The sequence below is a fragment of the Cuculus canorus genome, chromosome 11 (assembly GCF_017976375.1).
Source record: "Cuculus canorus isolate bCucCan1 chromosome 11, bCucCan1.pri, whole genome shotgun sequence".
NCBI classification, from domain to species: domain Eukaryota; kingdom Metazoa; phylum Chordata; class Aves; order Cuculiformes; family Cuculidae; genus Cuculus; species Cuculus canorus.
In genome coordinates this window covers 3,686,647-3,706,882 of record NC_071411.1, presented here as the reverse complement: position 1 = coordinate 3,706,882, position 20,236 = coordinate 3,686,647, and the positions used below count along the sequence as shown (strand labels likewise).

Genomic DNA, 20,236 nt, shown 5'->3' with positions numbered 1-20,236 from the left:
AGACCTTTGAGATCATTGACTCCAACTGTACTTTCAGCTTGGCCTTGAGCACCTCGAGGGATGGAACACCTTCCCCGGGCAGCCTGGGCCAGGGCCTCACCACCCTCATTGTGAAGAATTTCTTCCTAACGTCTAACCTAAGTCTTCCCTCTCCCAATTCAAAGCCACCCTCCCTTGTCCTGTCCCTGCACTCCTTGAAAACGAGCCCCTCTCCAGCTTTCCTGGAGCCCCTTTCAGTACTGGAAGTTGCTCTAAGGTCTCCCCGGAGCCTTCTCTTCTCCAGGCTGAACAACCCCAACTCTCTCAGCCTGTCATAGCAGAGGTGCTCCAGCCCTCAGATCATCTTCGTGGCCTCCTTTGGGCCTGTTCCAACAGTACCCTATCTTTCTTTGTTGGAGATTCCAGAACTGGTCACAAGATTCCAGGTGGGATCTCACCAGAGCAGAGTGGAAAGTCAGAACCCCCTCCCTCGCCCTGCTGGCCGCACTTCTTCTGATGCAGCCCAGGATTACAGTTGGCTTTCCGGGCTGTGAGTGCACATTGCCGGTTCATGTCAAGCTTCTCATCAACCAGTGCCCTCCTTCTCCTTCTCCTTCTCCTTCTCCTTCTCCTTCTCCTTCTCCTTCTCCTTCTCCTTCTCCTTCTCCTTCTCCTTCTCCTTCTCCTTCTCCTTCTCCTTCTCCTTCTCCTTCTCCTTCTCCTTCTCCTTCTCCTTCTTCTCCTTTTCTCCTTCTCCTTCTCCTTCTCCTTCTCCTCCTCCTCAGGGCTGCTTCCTGTATCCCTGTATCCCTGCTCCTGCCTGCATCCCTGTATCCCTGCCCCTGCCTGTATCCCTGCCCCTGCCTGCATCCCTGTATCCCTGCCCCTGCCTGTATCCCTGCATCCTGTATCCCTGCATCCTGCATCCCTGCATCCCTGCATCCCTGCATCCCTGCATCCCTGCATCCCTGCATCCCTGCCCCATCCCTGCCCCGTCTCCAGGCTTGAGTTTCCATTCGTTGGCTCTTCCCGGTTTCTCGGCATGACCCTGGACGACCCAGGGAGGTTCTGCCGGTGGATTCCCACCCCGCGGCCCCGCCCGGGGCGGGACGGGGACGAGGGCAGAGACTCGCTCGCAATTTCGTTTCCAGCCGCTGGAGTCGGAAACCGAAACCGGAGCAGAAACAGAAACTCCCGTGTCCCCGGCTCCGCCGCACCAAGCGCTTAAGGCGGCGCGGGGAGTACCGGCACCCGGGGCTGGCACCGGCAATGTCCCTGTGCTGGGGACACCGAGACCCCGGGGCTGACACCGGCAATGTCCCACGGCCAAGGGGACACTGAGCCCCTCAGGGATGCTGGTGCCAGCCATGTCCCAGTGCCAAGGGGACACCGAGACCCCCGAGGGCGCTGGTACTGGCCATGTCCCACTGACAAGGAGACACTGGGACACGCGGAGATGCTGGCATCAGCCACGTCCCACTGCTGGAAGGCACAAGGATGGACCCCAGTGGTGCTGCGACCAACCACATCTCACTGGTGCAGGGTGCCAGGACCCTTGGAGATGCTGGCATCAACCACATCCCAGTGCCACAGGTGACAACAGGAGCCCTGGTGACGCTGGCACCAGATATTTCCCACCGCCAGGGGTGACACTAAGGGCCTCCAGTGGCACTGGACATATCCCAGAGTGTATGATGACACCATGCCACGAGCATGAGCTGTGTCACACTGCCGGGGGTGACACCAGAACCCCTGGGGATACCGGCACTGGCCATGTCCCAGTGCTGGGGGTGACACCAGGGCCTCTGGTGGCACCAGCCAGTCCCATAGTCTGTGATGACACCATGCCATGGGCACCAGCGCTGGCTTTGCCCCAAACCTGGACTCTCGAGTCCCCAGGGCACTCGTGCAGGCAGGACACCCCAAAACCCCCGGTGATGCTGGGGTGATGGCAGTACCTGCAGCCCCTCCAGCCGTGGCACCAGGGCCACCCAGGGGACCCTTCGGGCAGGGACCAGGAGAAGTAAAGCCTTGGAGCCACCTTAACTTGCTGGTGGTGACGACATCGGGGTGGTGGCCCGGGAAAGTTTAAAAGCAGTGGAAAGGCAGCAAGTGAGGAGAGAGCAGAGGGAGAGATCATACCTAGCAGGATGGATATGTGGCAAGTGACATCCAACGAGCTGTTGACAGTGACTGCTAACAGGCTGGATGAATGGATCGCAAGGGTCCTGCAGCCCAGCACGGATTTCACCAAGCAGGTGAAGGAGACGGTGAAGCTAATCTGTGAGTTCTTGAAGCAGAGCTGCTTCGAGTCCAACATCCACGTCCTCAAGACCGTCAAGGTGAGCATTGCCCAGCTCGGGGACCAGCCAGCACCCCTGCTGCCACCACGCTCCCTCTGTCCTGCTGCGCCAGCTCATGCCCTGCCTCAGTTTCCCCTGGTAGCCCCAGGAATGGTGGCAGGCGATGCCCACGCCGAGGGGCAGTGGTGCTGAGCAGGCAGTGGTGCTGAGCGGGCAGGACATTTCTCCACAGGGTGGCTCGGCAGGCAAGGGCACAGCCCTGCGGAACAACTCCGATGCCGACGTGGTGCTGTTCCTCAGCTGCTTCTCCAGCTACCAGGCCCAGAAGCAGGACAGAAAGTATATCCTGGATTTGATCAAGAAGAGGCTGCGCGACTGCAGGGAGCGTCTGATGTTCACTGTGAACATTGACGAGCCCCGCTACAAGGGTCCTGGCAACACGCCACGCTCTCTTAGCCTCACCCTTGGCTCCAAGGAGACCCAGGAGTCCATCGAGGTGGACATCCTGCCTGCCTACGATGCTTTGGGTAAGTGCTGTGGGCTGGTGTGGGGCTGGGCTGGAGCATCATCACCGGGATGCCTCTCATCCTCCTTCTTGCCCCACAGGGCAGGTGATTCAGGGCACCCGGCCAGATGTTGAGGTGTATGTGGAGCTTCTGAATGCCAGCAGTGACCCTGGGGAGTTCTCCCCCTGCTTCACTGAGCTGCAGAAGAACTTTGTGAAGCGTCATCCTGCCAAGCTGAAGAACCTCCTGCGCCTGGTCAAATACTGGTACAAGGAGGTGAGGGGCTGCCTGGCTTCCCTGGCACCCACTGGGCATCTGCCCTGGCCAGCTCTCACCCCCATCTCTGTCTTCTTGACAGCTGCTGAAGCGACAGCACCCCAGAGCAGATCTGCCCCCCAAGTATGCCTTGGAGCTGCTCACCATCTATGCCTGGGAGGAGGGTACGGGTTCCAGTCACTCCTTTGACACGGCCATGGGCTTCCGTACAGTGCTGGAGCTGCTGCGCCGGCACCGGGAGATCTGCATCTACTGGGAGATGTACTACTCGCTCCAGCACAGCCGGATCGGTGCCCACGTGAAGAGGCTGCTGCGCAGTCCCCGGTGAGGACCACGCCTGGTGGGACCCATGCCACCTGTTCCGTGGTGCTACCTGGGGCTGACAGCAGCGTCCACCTTCTGTATTCACAGCCCAGTCATCCTGGACCCTGCTGACCCCACAGGGATCCTGGGCCAAGGCAAGAGGTGGGACTTGGTGGCACAGGCAGCTGCCAACTACCTTTCGCTGCCCTGCGTCAGCTCTGCCCAGCCCTGGAATGTGCAGGTAAGGCTGCCTGCCCCCCGCGGGCATCACGGACCCCCTGCCCCTGCCAGCTTTGCCCACCCGCTCTCCTGTCCCTGCAGCCAGCCCGGCTCGTGGAGATTGAGGTGAAGCAGCTGACGGGCACCAGCTTGGCCTGGACCGTCAGCCCAAGCACCACCATCCGGCAACTGAAGGAGAAGATTGAGCAGGCATGGGACATCCCTTGGTATAGGCAGCGCCTGAAGCAGAGGGACCCAAGTGAAGACACCACCATCCTGCAAGATGATGAGACCCTGGCCACTCATGGCATTTTCTGCCGCACCATGCTGATGCTGGTGATTGAGTCTCAGGTGATGGAGGTCTTTGTGAAGGACGACAAGAACCGGACCACGACCTATGTGGTGAAGCCCACTGACACCGTTCGGCAGCTGAAGGAGCAGATCCACAGCCGGCGGGGACCTCCTGCCGACCAGCAGAGCCTGATGTATGACTCCAGCAACATGGAGGACCGGCACACGCTGGCACATTACAACGTCCAGCCCTGGAGCACCATCTTCATGCTCCTACGGCTCCGGGGGGGCACAGACCCCTGACACCCCCAGTTCCCTGCCTGCTCACCCTCCTGCGCATCACCCCCGGCACCAGCCTGTGCCCCTGTATGCTCTATGTCGTGCTGCAAATAAAGGCTTTGGTAGATCCTCATGCTGCTCACTGGGTTGGAGATGGTGCCAAGTGGCACAGGGGCAGCGGTCGGGGCGAGGGGACCTCATAGGGATAAGGGAGGACCTTAATGCCTCCAGCTGCTGGGATGACACAGGGATGTGGGTGCAGAACAGCAGTGCTGCCCGAGCCCAGTGTGCCTGGTGGGATCGAGGCTGCCAGCCTCTGCCTCCCCTCTGTCTTCTTCTGTCTGCAGTGGATTTTGAACCTCCCCAGGCCACCACACTGACACTGCTGGGTGTGTAAGGTGGCCCCAGCCCCAGGGCTTCACCTCTCCTCAGTCCCATCTCCGGAGGGGCTCCTGCCCAGGGTCTCTCCGGGTGCCCATCCGGCAGCATCCCACCTCAGGGACCCTGCCTGCCTGTGCCTACCAGGGCTCAAGCGGGACATGGCTGCTGCTGGTGTCACCAGGGGAGACCTGATGTCACCTCAGGCAATGGGATGTAGCCGGTGCCAGTGTCACCAGGGGCCCTGCTGTCACCGCCGCAGGTCTGGAAGGCAGCAGACCCCGAGGTCACCTCCTGCCATTGCCTCAAGCGCTGAACTGGGGCGATGCCAAGTTTCGGTTTTTGTTTTCCAGAAACGAAAGCGTGGGTGGCTCTACCCCTGGGGCAACCCCATCCTTGGCGATGTGCCTCCCCCAGCCCCCTGGTGCTGCCAAGCTCTCTCACCCTCTTGCCTCAGGGTGCCAGCTGGGCTCCCTGCCACAGGGCACCCGCTTGCCCACCCCGAGTGCCCCCTGGGGCAGACACAGGACCCTGGGCTGAATCCTCTGCTTTATTGTGCTCTATTAGTACAAATTCCCCCCCGAGATGCTGCTCTGCACACAGGGCGCTGGGCACCACCTCTGTGCCCCCACCTTCTCCCCAGGCACCCCTCCTCCTGCCAAGCCCCCCATCCCACCAGTGCCCTTCCTGCCCCTCTGGGGTCCCATTCCCACCGCAGCCCCTCTGGACCTGGAGGTGCCCCTGCTGTCCCGTCCCTCTGCTGTTCCATGCCTGGGGAGGGGGGCACAGCCTGGCACTGCTGCCCCCCCTCGCCGGGGCAAGTTTACATTCATCTGTAACAGTCGTTAATAAATATTTCGGTGATGCTGCGGTGCCGGCAGCCGGCTGGCTCCCCCACTGCTGCTGGGGTCGATGGCACGGGTGACCGGTGGTCCCTCGAGGGGGGTGGTCAGCCTGGTTGCCCTCCTGGTCCCGGAGCTGGAGCCCCCCCAGTGCTGCCCGCTCCCAGCTCCGGAGCTGCCGTTGGGGCAGCCAAGACTGTCGGGGGGCTTTGCCCCCGCCCGCAGCCCCGCTCCTAGGCAGAGCCCAGCACCCGGGGCCAGCCCTGGGGTCACCAGGGGGATGCGCTGCGGGGACCCCGCTCTGCCCGCGGCCCCTCGTGGGTGCGCCGGCGGCGGGCTTTGCGTGGCTCCTTGCTCTGCCCATGGCCGGGGGGTCCGGCGTGGGCACGGGGAGGCAGTGAGGGTCTCCCCCGGCTCCAGAGCCGCTGGCAGACCCTGTCCGCAGCTCCCAGCGGTGGGCGCTCCACCAGCTGGAGGAAGTCCTGGTACCACACCTTGTGGCCGGGGGACCTGGCAGCGAGCTGGGGGTCTCCTGGGGGAGCCATGCCCGCTGCCTGCCGGGTGCCGATCACCTCCAGGGCGAGCCGCAGCAGGGGCTGGGTGAAGCCGTGCTCGGTGGCGTGGCAGAGGTAGAGGCCAGTGTCAGCACGCTGCACGCTGCGCAGCAGGATGCCCCGCTCCGTACGCACCATGCGCTCGTCCATCTGCACCTGCAGCACCCATAGGGATCATAGAATCAGAGAACGGTTTGGGTTGGAAAGGAGCTTAAACTTATCCAGCTCCAACCCCCCTGCCATGGGCAGAGACACCTCCCACTGGATCTGGTTGCCCAAAGCCCCATTCAAGCTGGCCTGGAACACCTCCAGGGATGGGGCAGCCCCCACTGCTCTGGGCAACCCGGGCTAATGTCTCCCCACCCTCAGCGTGAAGAATTTCTTCTTAATGTCTAACCTAAATCTTCCCCGCTTCCAATCTAAAGCCATTCCCCCTTGTCCTGTCACTCCATACCCTTGGAAAAAGCCCCTCCCCAGCTTTCCAGGAGCCCCTTTCAGCACTGGAAGCTGCTCTAAGGTCTCCCCTGAGCCTTCTCTTCTCCAGGCTGAACAACCCCAACTCTCCAAGGTGAGAGCTGGCCAGAGGATGGGCAATCAGCTCGGCACGGCACGGCCCCACCAGCAGCACCTGGCTGAGGAGAGCCTACCTCTCGCTGGGGGTCATCTGGTGTCCGCTGGTACATCCAGAAGACGCGGGCTTGCAGGGATTTCGGGATGCACTCCAGGAAGGCGGTGCTGCCCTCTACTCCATAGAGCTGCTTCTGGGGCACGCTGCCCTGTCGAGGGTCTGGGGGGACATGGCCTGGCTCTCAGCCCCTCACTCCGGCAGGGCTGCGTCCCCCCATGGCCAGATCCTGGCTCACCTTCAGAGCAGAGCATGTTGGGATCACCGTTGCGGACGTCCTGCCGCCGGAAACGCCTGTGGAAGGTGGTGGTGGGACGGGTGCTGCAGTAGTGCAACCTGCGCCCCTCACCATGGCCTCGGGGCAGGCTGGCACCCCACCACCTGACCTCAGCCATCACCCACCTCTTGGTGTTGGGCACATAGCGGGTGCAGGTGGTGCCGTCCCAGGCACAGTACGGGTCTCGGGCCAAGCAGCACTCGGCACAGGCTTTGCCGTAGGCTCCGCAGCGGTGCAGGGGCAGCTGGGCCAGCGCCGTGGCTGAGCCCGCATAGAGCTGTTGCTGAGGTGAGGGGTGGAGAGCAGAGCTGAGCATCCAAGCACCGCAGCACTGGGTTGAGCAGAGCCCCAGTGGGACATGGGGATCTGCCCAGCATCCCCCCTTACCCTCTTGGAGGAGATCTGGAGGCTGGTGATGGGGGAGGCATCCTGTGGGCAGAGTACAGGCAGGAGTTAGGGTGTCTGGGATGCTGGAGTGCCCCGGCACGATCTGGTGCACGGGTGGCACAAAGGGGTGCTACGGGAGGTCCGACTGGGGGCGCGTGGAGCCCCCTCCTCACCTGGAAGACTTGCAGTTCCTCCAGCAGCAGCGGTTCCATGTGGTACCAGCTCTCCTTGGGCACCGAGACCACTTTCAGCACTGTGCCCACATCTGTGGGCAGAGAGGGTTGATGCCAGCGGTCCCAGCCCCAGCATAGAACCACGGGATGGTTTGGATTGGAAGGGACCATGAAGGTCATCCAGTCCAACCCCTGTGCAGTGAGCAGGGACATCTTCCACCAGATCAGGTTGCTCAGGCCCCATCCAACCTGGCCTTGAAAGTTTCCAGGGATGGAGCCGCCACCATCCCTGTGGGCAACCCCCGAGCTCTCCCCCCTCCCCAGCCCCAGGGTCACCACGTGCCTGTGCCGATGAAGAGGACATCATAGTGTCCATCAGCAGCAGTGACGCGGTCCACGGCGATGCGGGTGAAAGTGTAGGGCACGGCAGCTTGCAGGAAGAGCGGGCGCTGGCTGTGGGGCAGCACCGGGTTGTACATCAGTGGGTGGTGCCGAGCGAACTGGATCACCTCATCCGGGAAGTCCTTGGTGGAGCCGAAGGTGCCAAAGGTTTTGCTGGGGCACTGTGGGGAGATAGCGTTGGCTGACTGGGGTCTCGCTCCCCACTGTCCCCACCCCAGGTACCAGTATCCCACTGGTGGCACCAGCTGGGATGTCCTTGTGCCACGTACCATGCCTGGGCGGGGGTACGGCACGCGCCCCTGGTACGACACCCACTGGTAGTTGGGACCCTCCTTGTGTGCGAAGGGACCCAGGAAAGCCCGGCGGATGTCAGCCATGGTGTAGACGCAGATGGCTGAGCCCTGGAAAACGGAGCTGGCGAGAGAGAGAGGGGATGATGTGAGGGGCAAGGGGGGCACTGCTGGGCATAGGGTGGGCTGGGGTGGTGGTGAAGGGGCTCAACCTGGAGGTGGAGAAGACGGCATAGATGAGGGGGTTGCGCTTGTCCCTTGTCTGTAGCAGAAAGACGTCCCCTGCAAGGCAGGAGGGCATCAGTGCCACCCCAACACGTCAGGGCTGCCCGTGGGCACCCTGGGGGCCACCCCCACCCCTCCACTCACGGAGCTCATCAAAGTGGGTGTCTGCCCCATCGGGTCCCGGCACAGCACAGATGAGACGAGCCTTCAGGAAGGTCGTCCACTTGTTCACCAGGCTGCGCTGCCCACCCATGTCATTCTGCCGGGAGAGGGAGGCCACTGATGTCAGCAGCAGTAGGGGGAACCCCTGGGGACCCCCAGCCCCCAGCCCGCCCACCCGCAGATGCTCTCACCCGGCAGATCTGGCCAATGCGGGCAAAGCTGGTCTTGCCCAATCCCTGCTGCCGCTCCACCGCCGTCTCACGGAAGAAGAAGTAGATCTTGTCGTCATCTGGATCCTCGCTCTCCGGCACCCAAAAAACGGCCACGAACTTGGGTTCTGGGGGCAGAGGGGTGTTGCTCCAGTGTTCCCCAGGGACTCAGGCCACCAGCTGGGGTCCCAGGAGGGTGCAGACCTCCCCATGCCCAGCTGTGGGGCACAGAGAGTGGGACCCCACTGGGAGACCGCAGGAGGCACAGGAACTCCACAATTCACCCTCCAGGAGAGAGTGGGATGTGGCTGAGCCCGGAAGACTCATTGCCCCGATGCCTCTGGGGAATGGTGATGCCGGTGGCCCCCCTACCCCTCCTGCTCCCCAACACTGACCGTTGAGCCAGCGTGAGTCGTGCTGCTCGGTGCGGATGGAGGGACGCCGGCCCAGGCTGCGGAAGATGGTAAAGTCACGGCCCATCAGATCGGTGGCCACCCCGGAGTAGAGCTCCTCGCCTGGCAGGCACCGAGGGAAGCGTTATGGGGACCCCCCAGGCACCCCCCCTGCTGCAGCTGCCCCCGCTGCTGGACTCGGCTCTTCCTTACCCACGAGGACGGAGGCGGCCGCGTGCCGAGGGTCGTAGGGGCTCTTTCCTTTGCCATCCTCGGTGCGCCGGGGGTCCAGCTTGAAGACGGGCTCCTGGAGGGGCATCAGGATAACAGGTGGGCGGGTGGTGGTGTCTGGGGATCACGGTGGGGCGGGCTGGAGGGGGGCTCACCTCTGCGTTCTGGCCAGCCTCCACGAAGGCACAGACGGGGTGGAAGGCGCCGGTGCCGCAGGCGTACAGGTGGGTCCGGTTGTAGGGGTGCAGGATCTTCACGAAGTTCATGCACTCAGCCTGGAGGTGGAGGGCATGAGGAGGGGGTGCCGAGCAGACCCTAGCGCCACCCCAGCACCCCCTGGCACTCACGGTGATGTCCTTCCCAGCCCAGTTGCACTCTTCCCTCCACTCCACTGGTGCCGGCCAGTAGATCTGCGGGACAGAGAGGGATGCTCACAGCTCCGTGTCATGCCCGGTGATGCCCAGTTGGTGTGTTGTGCCTGTGTCCCCCTCTGCCCGTTACCTTCCTGTCCCGCTGGCTGATGTCATCCAGGGCCAGGGAGAGGAGATGGTTCTGGGCTCCGGCGAAGAGGCGGCCGCGCTCCTCGTCCAGCAGCAGGGCCTCGTAGCAGCACGAGCGCTCCAGCGCAAAGAGGCGCAGACCATGGCGAGACCGCAGCTCTGCCAGGACCCAGCGGCACTGCTCAGCCTGGCCCCACCGCCGGCACGCACCCTGCCCAGCACTCATGCCTCGAGGGGACCAGGGTCTGGCCATCTCCCCTCTGCCATGACATCCCCGCCCCCAAACCTGTCCCACTGGCTTGACCAGGTTCACCAACCTGTGCTGGCCCGGCATCCATCCTGAACCACCCAGCACCCATTCTGAACCACCCAGCATCCATCCTGAACCACTCAGCACCCATTCTGAACCACCCAGCATCCATCCTGAATCACCCAGAACCCATTATGAACCACCCAGCATCCATCCTGAACCACCCAGCACCCATCCTGAACCACTCAGCACCCATTCTGAACCACCCAGCATCCATCCTGAACCACCCAGCACCCATCCTGAACCACTCAGCATCCAAACCTGAAACACTGAGTCCTGAGCCAGCCCAGCACCTATTCCCACCATGGATCCAGCACCCATCCCTGCATTTCCCAGCACCCCTTCCCGAATCACTCAGATCCTCACCAGGAGCCAGTCCAGCACCCATCTCGCACCCCCCAGCACCCACCCCTGCGCCTCCCACCCTGGCGGCAGGGGAGAAGGGGCCATTCCCTGCCCCGCGGAGCTAATCCCACCGTGGCGGGAACAAACAGCCCTTTGTGAGGCTGGGAGGAGAGCGCTCGCCAGGACCTGAGCCGGACAAAGCCCCCTGTGCCGCGCCAGAGCCCAAGGGATGCCCAGATGGGCCGCGGCACCAGCTCTGCGGCTGGCACGGTATCTGCGCCAGGAATGGCACAGCCAGGACTGGGCAGTGCCACCATGGGATGGGCACCGAAGCCGGCACATGCCGGGGGCCGAGAACAAAGTTCCAAGCACAGGGATGGCGCTGAGGGCAGGCAGGTGGTCCTGGGGGGGCCGGTGATGAACCTGGCAGCCCATGCCAGTGCCTGTGGCCCATGGCGAGGGCAGCACCGGTGCCGGTGAAGTGGCTCTGCCCTCCTCCCTCCGTGCTGCACCGCTGCCCTCTGGGACGATGGTGGGTGCTGACCCCCAGGCTCGGCCCCGCGTGCCCCCACCTGCCCGTGTCCCACGCTCACCGGGGAAGGGCAGCTTGAGGCGCGGGGTGGCAGCGTGTGGGGGGCGGCTGGCGGCGGGGCCCCGCAGCAGCAGCAGGAGCAGGAGCAGCGTGCGGCTCATGGCTGGGCTCTGGCTGAGGGACCTGTGGCTGGGGCAGAGAAGCGAGACCTGAGCTCGGGTTACAGCCCCCTCCCCACAGTCCCCAGGCCACCATCCCTCCCTGGTGCTGCTGGTGGGATCCGGAGAGCCTCAGGCCATCAGCACAGGGTAACCCCGGCACAGTATTGAGGGGATCTCCCACTGGGCTTGACCTGGTGATCGGGGGGACAAGGGCCAGACATGTCCCCCACCCAGTATTTAAGTCCCCATTAATTTGACCTCGAACCAAAGGGGCTCCAGGAGCAGCTCTCTGCCTCATGCCTAAGGGGAAACTGAGGCAGCCCAGCCAAGCAGCAGCCAGTTTCCCTGTGCCTGCCCAAGCCCTGCTGGCCAATGGGCGCTGGGCTCTGCCCGTTCCTGCCTGCAAATGAGGACAGGGTGAGCGCCGGGGTGGTACCAGCCATCCAGGGCACCCTGGACAGGCAGCGGGCTCCTGAGCACCAGCCAAACTAGCCATCCTGAAAGTCATGTGGTCCTGTGCCTCAGTTTCCCTCACTCTTACAGCCCCTGGTGTTTGGCCCCCAGCCTTTCTCATACCGCCCTGTGAACAGGAGATGGGGTTGGAGGGTTCTGGCTGAGCAGGTGCCCACATCCCACCAAAGGGCTACACGGTTGTGCCCACCACCCTCACCGGTTCCCACCATGGAGTAGGGGAAGAGCTCGTCTGGCACCAGCACGCTCTCCCCGGGAAGTGGGAGGCGATGGTTATCACGAGCATCACACCAACGCGCAGCTCCCCACCTCGCCCGCCGGCCATGCCGCGGCAGCCCCGCAGCTGCAGGCAGCCAGGACACGCCAGCCGGCACCTCGCCACACCGCGTGCGAAGCACAAGCCTGGCCACGCCAGCCACCAGCCCCCGGCACAGCCGATGGGTTTCACCGGTGCTGCAGCTGCCAGGACCTCACCGGGGCACCGGTGATCACCAAAACTGCACTGTGGCACTCAGGGCTTTGCCACCACCCAGGTTCTGCCACCGTGCTGTGGCACGGCGTGAGCCCGCTGGGGGTGGGTGCTGGGCCAGGGGCACACGCGTGTGCCCGGCACAGATCTGGGCACATCTGCCCGCTGCCCGGCGTGGCTGCCAGGGCTCGCCCCGGGCTCTGCGGACACGGGCAGCCCCATTCTGCGCTGGCAGGGTGGGAGCGGGTCCCGGGCAGGCGGTGGGCAGCGAGCAGCAGCCCCGGCTGGGCGCAGTGCCGCGGGGCTGGGCTGCCAGAGGCTTGGCACGAGGACAGCGGGTGCTAATGGCATTTCCAGAGGTGCCGGAACAAGGCGGGTGACCCACTGGGCTCGGCCAGCCCCATCAGCTATGAGTGAGCGAAGGCCTTGGAGGGGGCACTGGGGGTCTGCCCGCCTGCCTGGTCCTGTCAGCGCCTGCGGAAGAGCCAGGATGGACCCCCGGGCATGGACATCCCATATTGGCTGGTCTGGCCCAATGCTGGCATGGGATCCGGTTGGGATGGGAGGCAGGCAGCAGCGGCAGCACCAGAGACCCCCCAGTGCCAGCAGTGGCAGATCCAGCCCCTGAGACCCCCGGTGCCAATTCCTCCAGCCTCCCACTGCCAACCTCAGCTTGGATCCAGCTGGTCCCGTGGTATCTATCCCAGAACAGATCCAGCCCCTCAAGACCCCAGGGTCAGCCTCCACACGGATCCAGCCCCCTGAGCACCCTGCTGCCAACTCCCTGAGCCCCCCAGTGCCAGTCCTGACACAGATCCAGCCCTCTGAGCCCCCCAGTGCCAACACTTCGAGCCCCCCAGTGCCAGCCCTGGCACAGATCCAGCTCCCAAGCCCCCCAGTGTCAATTCCCTGAGACCCCCGGTGCCAGCCCTGGCACGCATGCAGCCCCCAGCCCCCCGGTGCCTGTCCCAGAATGAATTCAGCCCCCAGCTCCCTGGTGTCAATCCCCTGAGCCCCCCCAGTGCCAATCCCGGCACGCATCCAGTCCCATCAGTTCCCTGGTGCCGGGCACGGCACGAATTCAGCCCCCAAACCCCTGTGCCAACTCTCGCAGCTGCCGGTGCCAGCCCTGGCACCAGTTCAGCCCCCAGGTACCAATTCCCTGAGCCCCCCAGTGCCAATCCCGGCACGGATCCAGCCCCCCGAGACTCCCAGTGCCAACATCCCCAGACCACCGGTGCCACTCCCAGCACGGATTCAGCCCCTAGAACTCTGTGCCAACTCCCCCAGCCCCCGGTTCCAGCCCCGGCATGGATACAGCCCCCCGGTGCCAGCTCCCCAAGCCCTCCAATGCCAATCCCGGCACGGATCCAGTCCCCTCCAGCCCCCCACTGCCAACATCCCCAGACCACCGGTGCCACTCCCGGGAGCAATTCAGCCCCCAGCTCCCCGGTGCCAGCCCCCCAGCTCCCCGTGCAGCCCCGCCAGCCCCCGGTGCCAGCTCCCCAGCCCCCGGTGCAGCCCCCCAAGCTCCCCGGTGCCAGCTCCGCAGCTCCCCGGTGCAGCCCCCCCAGCCTCCGGTGCAGCTCCCCAGCTCCCCAGCCCCCGGTGCAGCCCCCCCAGACTCCGGTGCAGCTCCCCAGCCCCCGGTGCCAGCCCCGTCCCGGGACCCCCGGCCCCACCTGGGTCCCGGCTCGGCTGGTCCCGGCGCGGCTCCGCCCTCCGCGGCCGCTGGAGGGAGCGGGGCGGGGCCTTGGGCCGGGCACACGCGTGTGCAAACACACCCGAGACCCTCGCCCGTGTGCGAACAGGCGGGCACGGGCACTCGAGCGTGTGCAAACCCACCGGCGTGCGGAAACACGCGGGCACACTCGCAGCTGCACACACGAGGAAACACCCCCACTCAAGTGGAAGGAGAAGCGTGCAAAAGCACCCAGATACACACGCACGAGCAAACACACACCCCCACGTGCAAAGGCAAGCATGCAAAAGCACCCAGATGCACTCGGACACAAGCAAACACCTCCACTCACACTCACGTGCAAAGGCAAGCGTGCAAAAGCACCCAGGCACATTCACACACAAGCAAACACACTCACATGTGCAAAGACAAGTGTGCAAAATCACCCAGGTGCACTCAGAACCGCACACAGGCTCACTCACACTCATGTGCAAGGCCAAGCGTGCAAAATCACCCAAGCACACAGGAGCAAACACCCACACTCACACTCGTGAGCAAGGAGAAGCGTGCAAAATCACCCAGGCACACACAGACACCCCCTCTCACACTAACGAGCAAAGCCAAGCGTGCCATATCACCCAGGCACACACGAGCAAACACTCACACTAAAGTGCAAAGCCAAGCGTGCCAAATCACCCAGGCAGACACGTCACCCTGCGTGGCCCGCGGTGACCCCCGCGGTGACCCCTGAGGTGACCCGTGCTGCCGCTGTTGCAGAGCTGAGCACGCCACGCTCATCACACGAGTGGCTCAGCACACGGGGTGGGGGGAGCCGGCTGCGCCCTGCGTGCCCACGCGTGGGGTGCCGGGGGCCGTGGCGGGGGGCAGCGGGGCGCTGATCCTGCACCCTGCTCAGCTGCAGCCCAGATGTCTGGCCTGGGCCCAGCCCGGAGCAAACAAAATTCCTTCACTGCCTCCCATTTTCCAGCCGCTGCTGCCAAGAATAGCAAGTGCCGAGTGGTGCCGGCAGCGAGGCCACGCGTGCCTCGGTGGGCAGGGCTTGGAGTGGGAGGGGGGCACACGCATGGGCTGCCCTGGGGGGTCACCCCCACCCTTTTTGCCCCCCCATGTCCCTGGATGTCCCTACCTGCGGGTGTTGGAGCTCAGGAGGGCAGGGGGAGTGGGGAGCAGGGGGACAGGGGTGTGGGGAATAGGGGGTGCAGGTGGAGTGGGGAGCAGGAGGTTCAGGGAGAGTGGGGAGCAGAGGAGCAGGGCGAGTGGGGAATAGGGGGTGCAGGCGGAGCGGGGGGCAGGGCTGTAGGGTGGGTGGGGAGCAGGGCTGCAGGCAGCAGGGAGTGCACGCAGGTGCAGGGTGGGTGGGGTGCAGGGGCGCGGGCAGCAGCGGGTGCAGCAGCGGGTGCAGCAGGAGCAGGCTGGCAGCAGGTGCCGCAGCGGGTGTCAGGTGCAGGCAGGCGGCTGGCGCATGCAAGCAGTAGGAGCCACGGAGGCAGGCGCAGGCAGGCCAGCAGTGAGCAGGAGGAGCTGTGCCAGGCAAGGTGCCCAGGTAATGCCCTCCCGTCTCACCGCTGGTAACCCTCCTGCTGCCGGCCCGGATGCCCCGGCGTGCTGGCAACACCCTCTGCCCCAGCACCACTGCCCATTCCTCTCCCTGTTGCACTACAGTGGCAGGTGCCAGTCTCCTGGGCAGCGAGGGGGACAGGGACAGCGAGGAGGTGGGTGGCAGGGGAGCTGCTGGCACCAGGATGGCAGAGATTATTCTGCTGCGAGACTTTGCCCGGGCACTGCAGCAGGACTTTGGGCTGGGTGGCCCCCACAGGGTTGGGCACGGCGTCCCTGTCCACACAGCCCCAGCCTGCAGTGACGCCGTGCCCAACCCTGCACAGCACCTTCCTTTCTTGTGCCTGCACTGTGCCTCAGTTTCCCTGCACCCTGCTGGGGCCTTCCCACCCGGCACCACTCCCTGGCACGTGTGGCGTCACCGTCACCCCGGCTCCAGAGCCCTGCAGGGACCTCGCTGGCAACAGCTCAGCCTGGAGAAACCATCAGGCGTCACAAGGGCCGGGCTTCCATCCCGGAAAAAACGGCGCGGGAGGGATGCGCCACGTCTCCCGCTGGCCACCACTTCCCACTCCGCTGGGTATTGCTGGCAGAGCTCCGAAGCCACTGGACACCAATGCCGTGACGGCCCCCAGCTGCAGCAGGCGCTGCCACCAGCATCCTCCCTCATGCCCCGCTCGCTGCCAGCCCTGCGGAGCCCAGCGTGGCGGGATGCCCGTGGCCTGGCCCCCCGCCAGCACGGGGGTGTCACTGCCGGCAAAGCAAGCAGGTGCCAACACCTTCACTCTTTGATCCCTTCCCTGCTGCCGGTGGATCCGTGCCCGGGGAGCGCTGCCTTGGCCAAATCTCCCCTGGCGGTTCCGGCTCTGGAGAGCATCTGTAGCTCTGCCGGCAGCGCCCGAGCCCCCAGCGGTGTTTGCGGTAGGAAACCACTCCTCTCCTCCTCCGCAGGGCTCCTGGAGGCGGCACGGTGGCAAGCAGTGGCAAACGGTTCCTGCACCTCCCGTGCTGGCGTGCGAGCTCGCATGGTGTGGGATATATCCACGCCATCGGATGGGTGACCAGGATGGTGGCTGCTGGAGAGATGGGCCAGGATGGGCATCCGCTAGCCACCGGGATGGGGACAAATCCTGCTCCCTAGGCAGAAGTGGTGCCCCGCCAGGAGAGTCCTGGCAATCCCATGGAGATCCGTAATGTAACCCAGAGTGAGGGGGCTGCGGAGTCACTTCCCGTCTCCCTAGGGGCTGGGAAGCATCCCTCTGCCTTGGTGGAGCCATCATGGCTAGGGTGGGACAAACCCAAGGGGGACAAGAGGAGCTGTGTCCTGCCAGCTGGTGCCATCGGTGTCCCTGTGCCACCCGTGCTCCCCAGACAAGGGATGGGCTTGTGCAGCATGGTGGTCTCTTCCAGCCCTCCCAGTAACACTGCCAGCTTGCTGGGGAGAGAGGAGGGTGCAGAGGGCATCCTCACCCCAGACAGCACCCGTGGCCTCGTACCCGCTGGGTCTGGCCACCCCAAAAAGCCCTTGGTGGTTTGTGATGGCACCAAAGAGGTGGCTTTAGGACTCCTCTGGGAGTCCCCCAGCGTGGGGCCCCTCATGGCTGCCTGCGTGGCTCACAGAACAGCAGAACGGTCAGGGTTGGAAGGGCCCTCTGGAGATCATTAGTCCAATCCCCTTGCTCCAGCAGGTTCACCTAGAGCTCCTCCATCCCTGGCCAGGCTGACTCCTTGTTTCAAGCCCCACTTTCCACCGTAGCCTGTAGCTTTTCCAGGGGGGCGAGGTGAGCCCTGCTGTGCCATGGACACCATGGGGATCTCTCCCACCGCTGCTCTGATGGCCGTGCCGGTCTCTCCTCACCAGCACAGCCGTGCACCAAGGCAGGGAAGTTGATGCGTGTCCCTGTGGCACATGATGCTGGGCCACAGGTTGGCATCAGGCCTTGGGTGGCCACCACGTCCCTGGTGCAAGGGGAGGACATGCCAGGCAGGGGATGGAGCCCATGGAGTGCCGAGTGTGCTGGTGAGAGGACCTATGCTGGTGGAGAGCAAACGTGGCCGAGCCAGCTGCTGCATCCACTCTGGAGGTGATGACCCAGGGGGACACCAGCTCAGGGCTCGCATCCCATCTATGGATTCATCCCCCAACATATATCCACACCCCACACCCCCAACATGCTGGAGTGAGACCCCCGCAGCCGGGACCTGCATGGCTCCAGTGCATTCCTGCCAGGATTAGGTCCCGGCTCCCGGCAGCACCGTGCTGGTGCAGCCCAGCTAATCCCCTTTTAATTGTCCCCACCCCATGCCGTGCCGGGCTGAGCCAGGCAGCCCAGGGGATGTGGGATGCTGGGTGCACGCCTGGGGTGCCTTTATCAGGTGTCCCTGCTGTGGGGCCGAGCCATGGGGTGCATGGCAAACCTCTGAGGTTCTGCAGTGCAAACATCTGCAGTGATCAACAAGGAGGCATCCATCCTCCCAGCCCAGCACAATGGCTTTTGGGACCTTGGGCAGCCTGATCTAGCGGGAGGTGTCCCTGCCCACGGCAGCAGGGGTGGAATTAGATGATCCGTAAGGTCCCTTCCAAACCAAACCGTCCTATGATTCCATGAAAGAGAGAGATTCTGAGCTGATAGCATCCCATGTGATAGGATCCCATCTGGGAGTGGCCATCCACACTCAGCATCGTGGCCACTGGTCGCCAGGCAATGGTGCAAGCAGAGGGACCACATCCCACGCAACTAAAAGCACTGAGCTTGAAGCTCCTCAAAATCGTTCTAGAGGGGTCGGAGCCTTGGCAGAGCCATAGCCCGTGGGGCACGGTGTGCAGGCTCCCTGCCACCAGCCTAGCCCTCTCCCTGACCTGGGGAGAAGGCAGGAGGTGCTGGCTGAGCGCCCCTGCCTGCTGCCCTGCCCCAGCCCCTCCGGCCCTGCCCTGTGCCACACCAGCCAGTGGCATCCAGCTCCTCCAGGCTTTAAAAATAGGCTGGTGTCCCTGCCGCGGGGTTGGTAATTTTAGCCAGGGCGTGTCTTGCTGGCAAACATGCGGGACCGTTCATCTGCTCCCGCTGGCCCAGTGGCATCCCTGACCCAGGGCTGACGTCAGCCCCTCGCTGCCCGCTTGCTTGTCCCTGCCCCGGGGCAGCACCCGGCACTGTGGCTTGGCCATGGCCACCTCGGCCACGGGTGATGCCTGGTGGAACCGTGAGGGCAAGGGAGTGGGGAGAGGGGTTCTCAGGTGCCCCCCGAGCCTGCCTGCTCCCCACGCAGGGCATCTTGCCCCCTAAACCAGGGGCAACAGGGAGCGCAGCATCCCACCGCCACGGCACCCAGCCAGGCAGTGGCAGGGGGTGCCTCCTCTCGCCCCAAACCCCAACACAACAGCCACTTCAGATCGCCTCCCACGGTGCTCCCGCCGAGCCGCGGTGGCTGGGAAGGCTGGGGGGCCGCCACCGAACATAATGCGGCTATTGACAGGCGTGTCGGCGGCCCCAGCACGGCACAATAGAGCCTTGTCTGTTGGTCCAGCTCTCGCTCCTGCCCAGTCCCGTGCCCGGCATCAGGCTCCCCTCTTCCCTGAATGGCTCAGAGCTTACCCAGGTACCAGCCAGGGTGAGCCCTGGTATGTGCAGGTGGAGGACACTGAGTGAATCCCCCTGTCCTATAAACCACTACCCTGGGTTCATGGCACCTCTTGGGAACCCCTCAATGTGGTGATGCTCATCCCACCCCAGCTGGGACGGGGCTCAGGCTGATGGGGACACAGAGTGATGGGGACAAGGAGGTAGCGCGTGCCTGATGATGCCCCCGTTTCCTTCTTGGGTCCGTGTCCAAGCCCACCGGAACCTAGGACCCACTCAGGGGAGACAAGGGACCCAGGGAGCTCCACCACCCCGGCACCCCGACCCTGTGGCCCCCTCGGCGGGGCAGCCCAGTGCTCCGCAGCCGCCACCTCACCTGCTACAGCACCCTGGCTCTGCTGGAGCTCGCCTACCTCTTCGCCCGGCGGGTGAGCCAGGGCTCTGGCTGCTGCCTGCTCTTTAAACCCCAAATCCCTGGTGCCGGGCGCCAGTCCCATCAGTGGTGGGGGCGGAGGGAGGGGACACAAAGCCTTGGTCCCTGCTCCCAGAGCCGGCACCAACAAAAGGCGACTGTGTCCCCTCTCCTACCCATGCACCCAGTGACCCAGTCGGCTGCTTGGGGTAGATCCTTGGGACCCCCGTGCACCCAGCACCCCCTCTGCCTGGGTGGAGAGGTGGAGGTGACCCCTGTTTGGGTCCCCAGTCGCAGCTTTGGAGCATCCCAACTTGTCCAAGGACACATTCCCACCCATTTGGTCCTGCCCCTGCCTTGAAGGGTGCCAGAGTGAAGGCTCTGTCGCTGTCCCCCCCCAGTCTGCTCCTGCAAAGGACAGCCCAGCGGGGCTGGGGGACGAGGAAGGGAACGTGGCTGATGCCACGGTGCCCATACCTGGGGGACGAGGAAGGGAACGTGGCTGATGCCACGGTGCCCATACCTGGGGGACTCACCCCGCGGGACCCCCAGAGCCCTGCCCTGCCACGGCTTCGGGGGCCAGGTCGCTGCCTGCGAAGCATCCTGTGGTCCGAAGGCCAGGAACAGCCGGTGATGCCTCATTAACACGAGGTAAATGTGTAACGAGCCCTCAGCCGGGTTGGGGTGGTTTGAGCCGCATGGCTCCTCTCGCTCTCCTGGCACGCCGGGAGCTGGGGATGCAGCAGTTTATCCGGTTGGGAGCCACGCGGCCAGGGTAAGAGGGAGAAGAAAGGTCGGTCTTTTGGCCGGACACACCAGGGTGACTTCAGCGGGAAGGAGCGGAGCGGGCAGTGTGCCGGGCTGGGACGGGAACAAGCTCATTCCGGGAGAAGGGA

At 64.4% G+C, this 20,236-nt stretch overlaps 2 protein-coding genes across 2 annotated transcripts; one reads left to right on the top strand and one right to left on the bottom strand.

Moving 5' to 3' along the window:
• The first annotated feature begins 1,404 nt into the window (after nt 1-1,404).
• On the top strand, nt 1,405-4,253 carry LOC104066750 (2'-5'-oligoadenylate synthase 1). The gene is made up of 6 exons (XM_054076751.1): nt 1,405-2,321; nt 2,515-2,809; nt 2,889-3,064; nt 3,147-3,388; nt 3,476-3,608; nt 3,689-4,253. The coding sequence occupies exons 1-6, from the start codon at nt 2,130-2,132 to the stop codon at nt 4,178-4,180; spliced, it is 1,530 nt and encodes a 509-aa protein (XP_053932726.1). The 5' UTR covers nt 1,405-2,129; the 3' UTR covers nt 4,181-4,253.
• A 926-nt stretch (nt 4,254-5,179) lies between these two features.
• SEMA3B (semaphorin 3B) lies at nt 5,180-20,236 on the bottom strand. The gene is given in 19 exon segments (XM_054076910.1): nt 5,180-6,086; nt 6,578-6,717; nt 6,794-6,849; nt 6,958-7,115; nt 7,220-7,261; nt 7,393-7,484; nt 7,736-7,955; nt 8,064-8,208; nt 8,297-8,366; nt 8,454-8,568; nt 8,663-8,808; nt 9,076-9,195; nt 9,286-9,379; nt 9,459-9,578; nt 9,651-9,713; nt 9,805-9,962; nt 11,052-11,179; nt 19,877-19,917; nt 19,919-20,236. Coding segments are annotated over 19 exon segments (2,373 nt in total). The 5' UTR covers nt 19,943-20,236; the 3' UTR covers nt 5,180-5,645.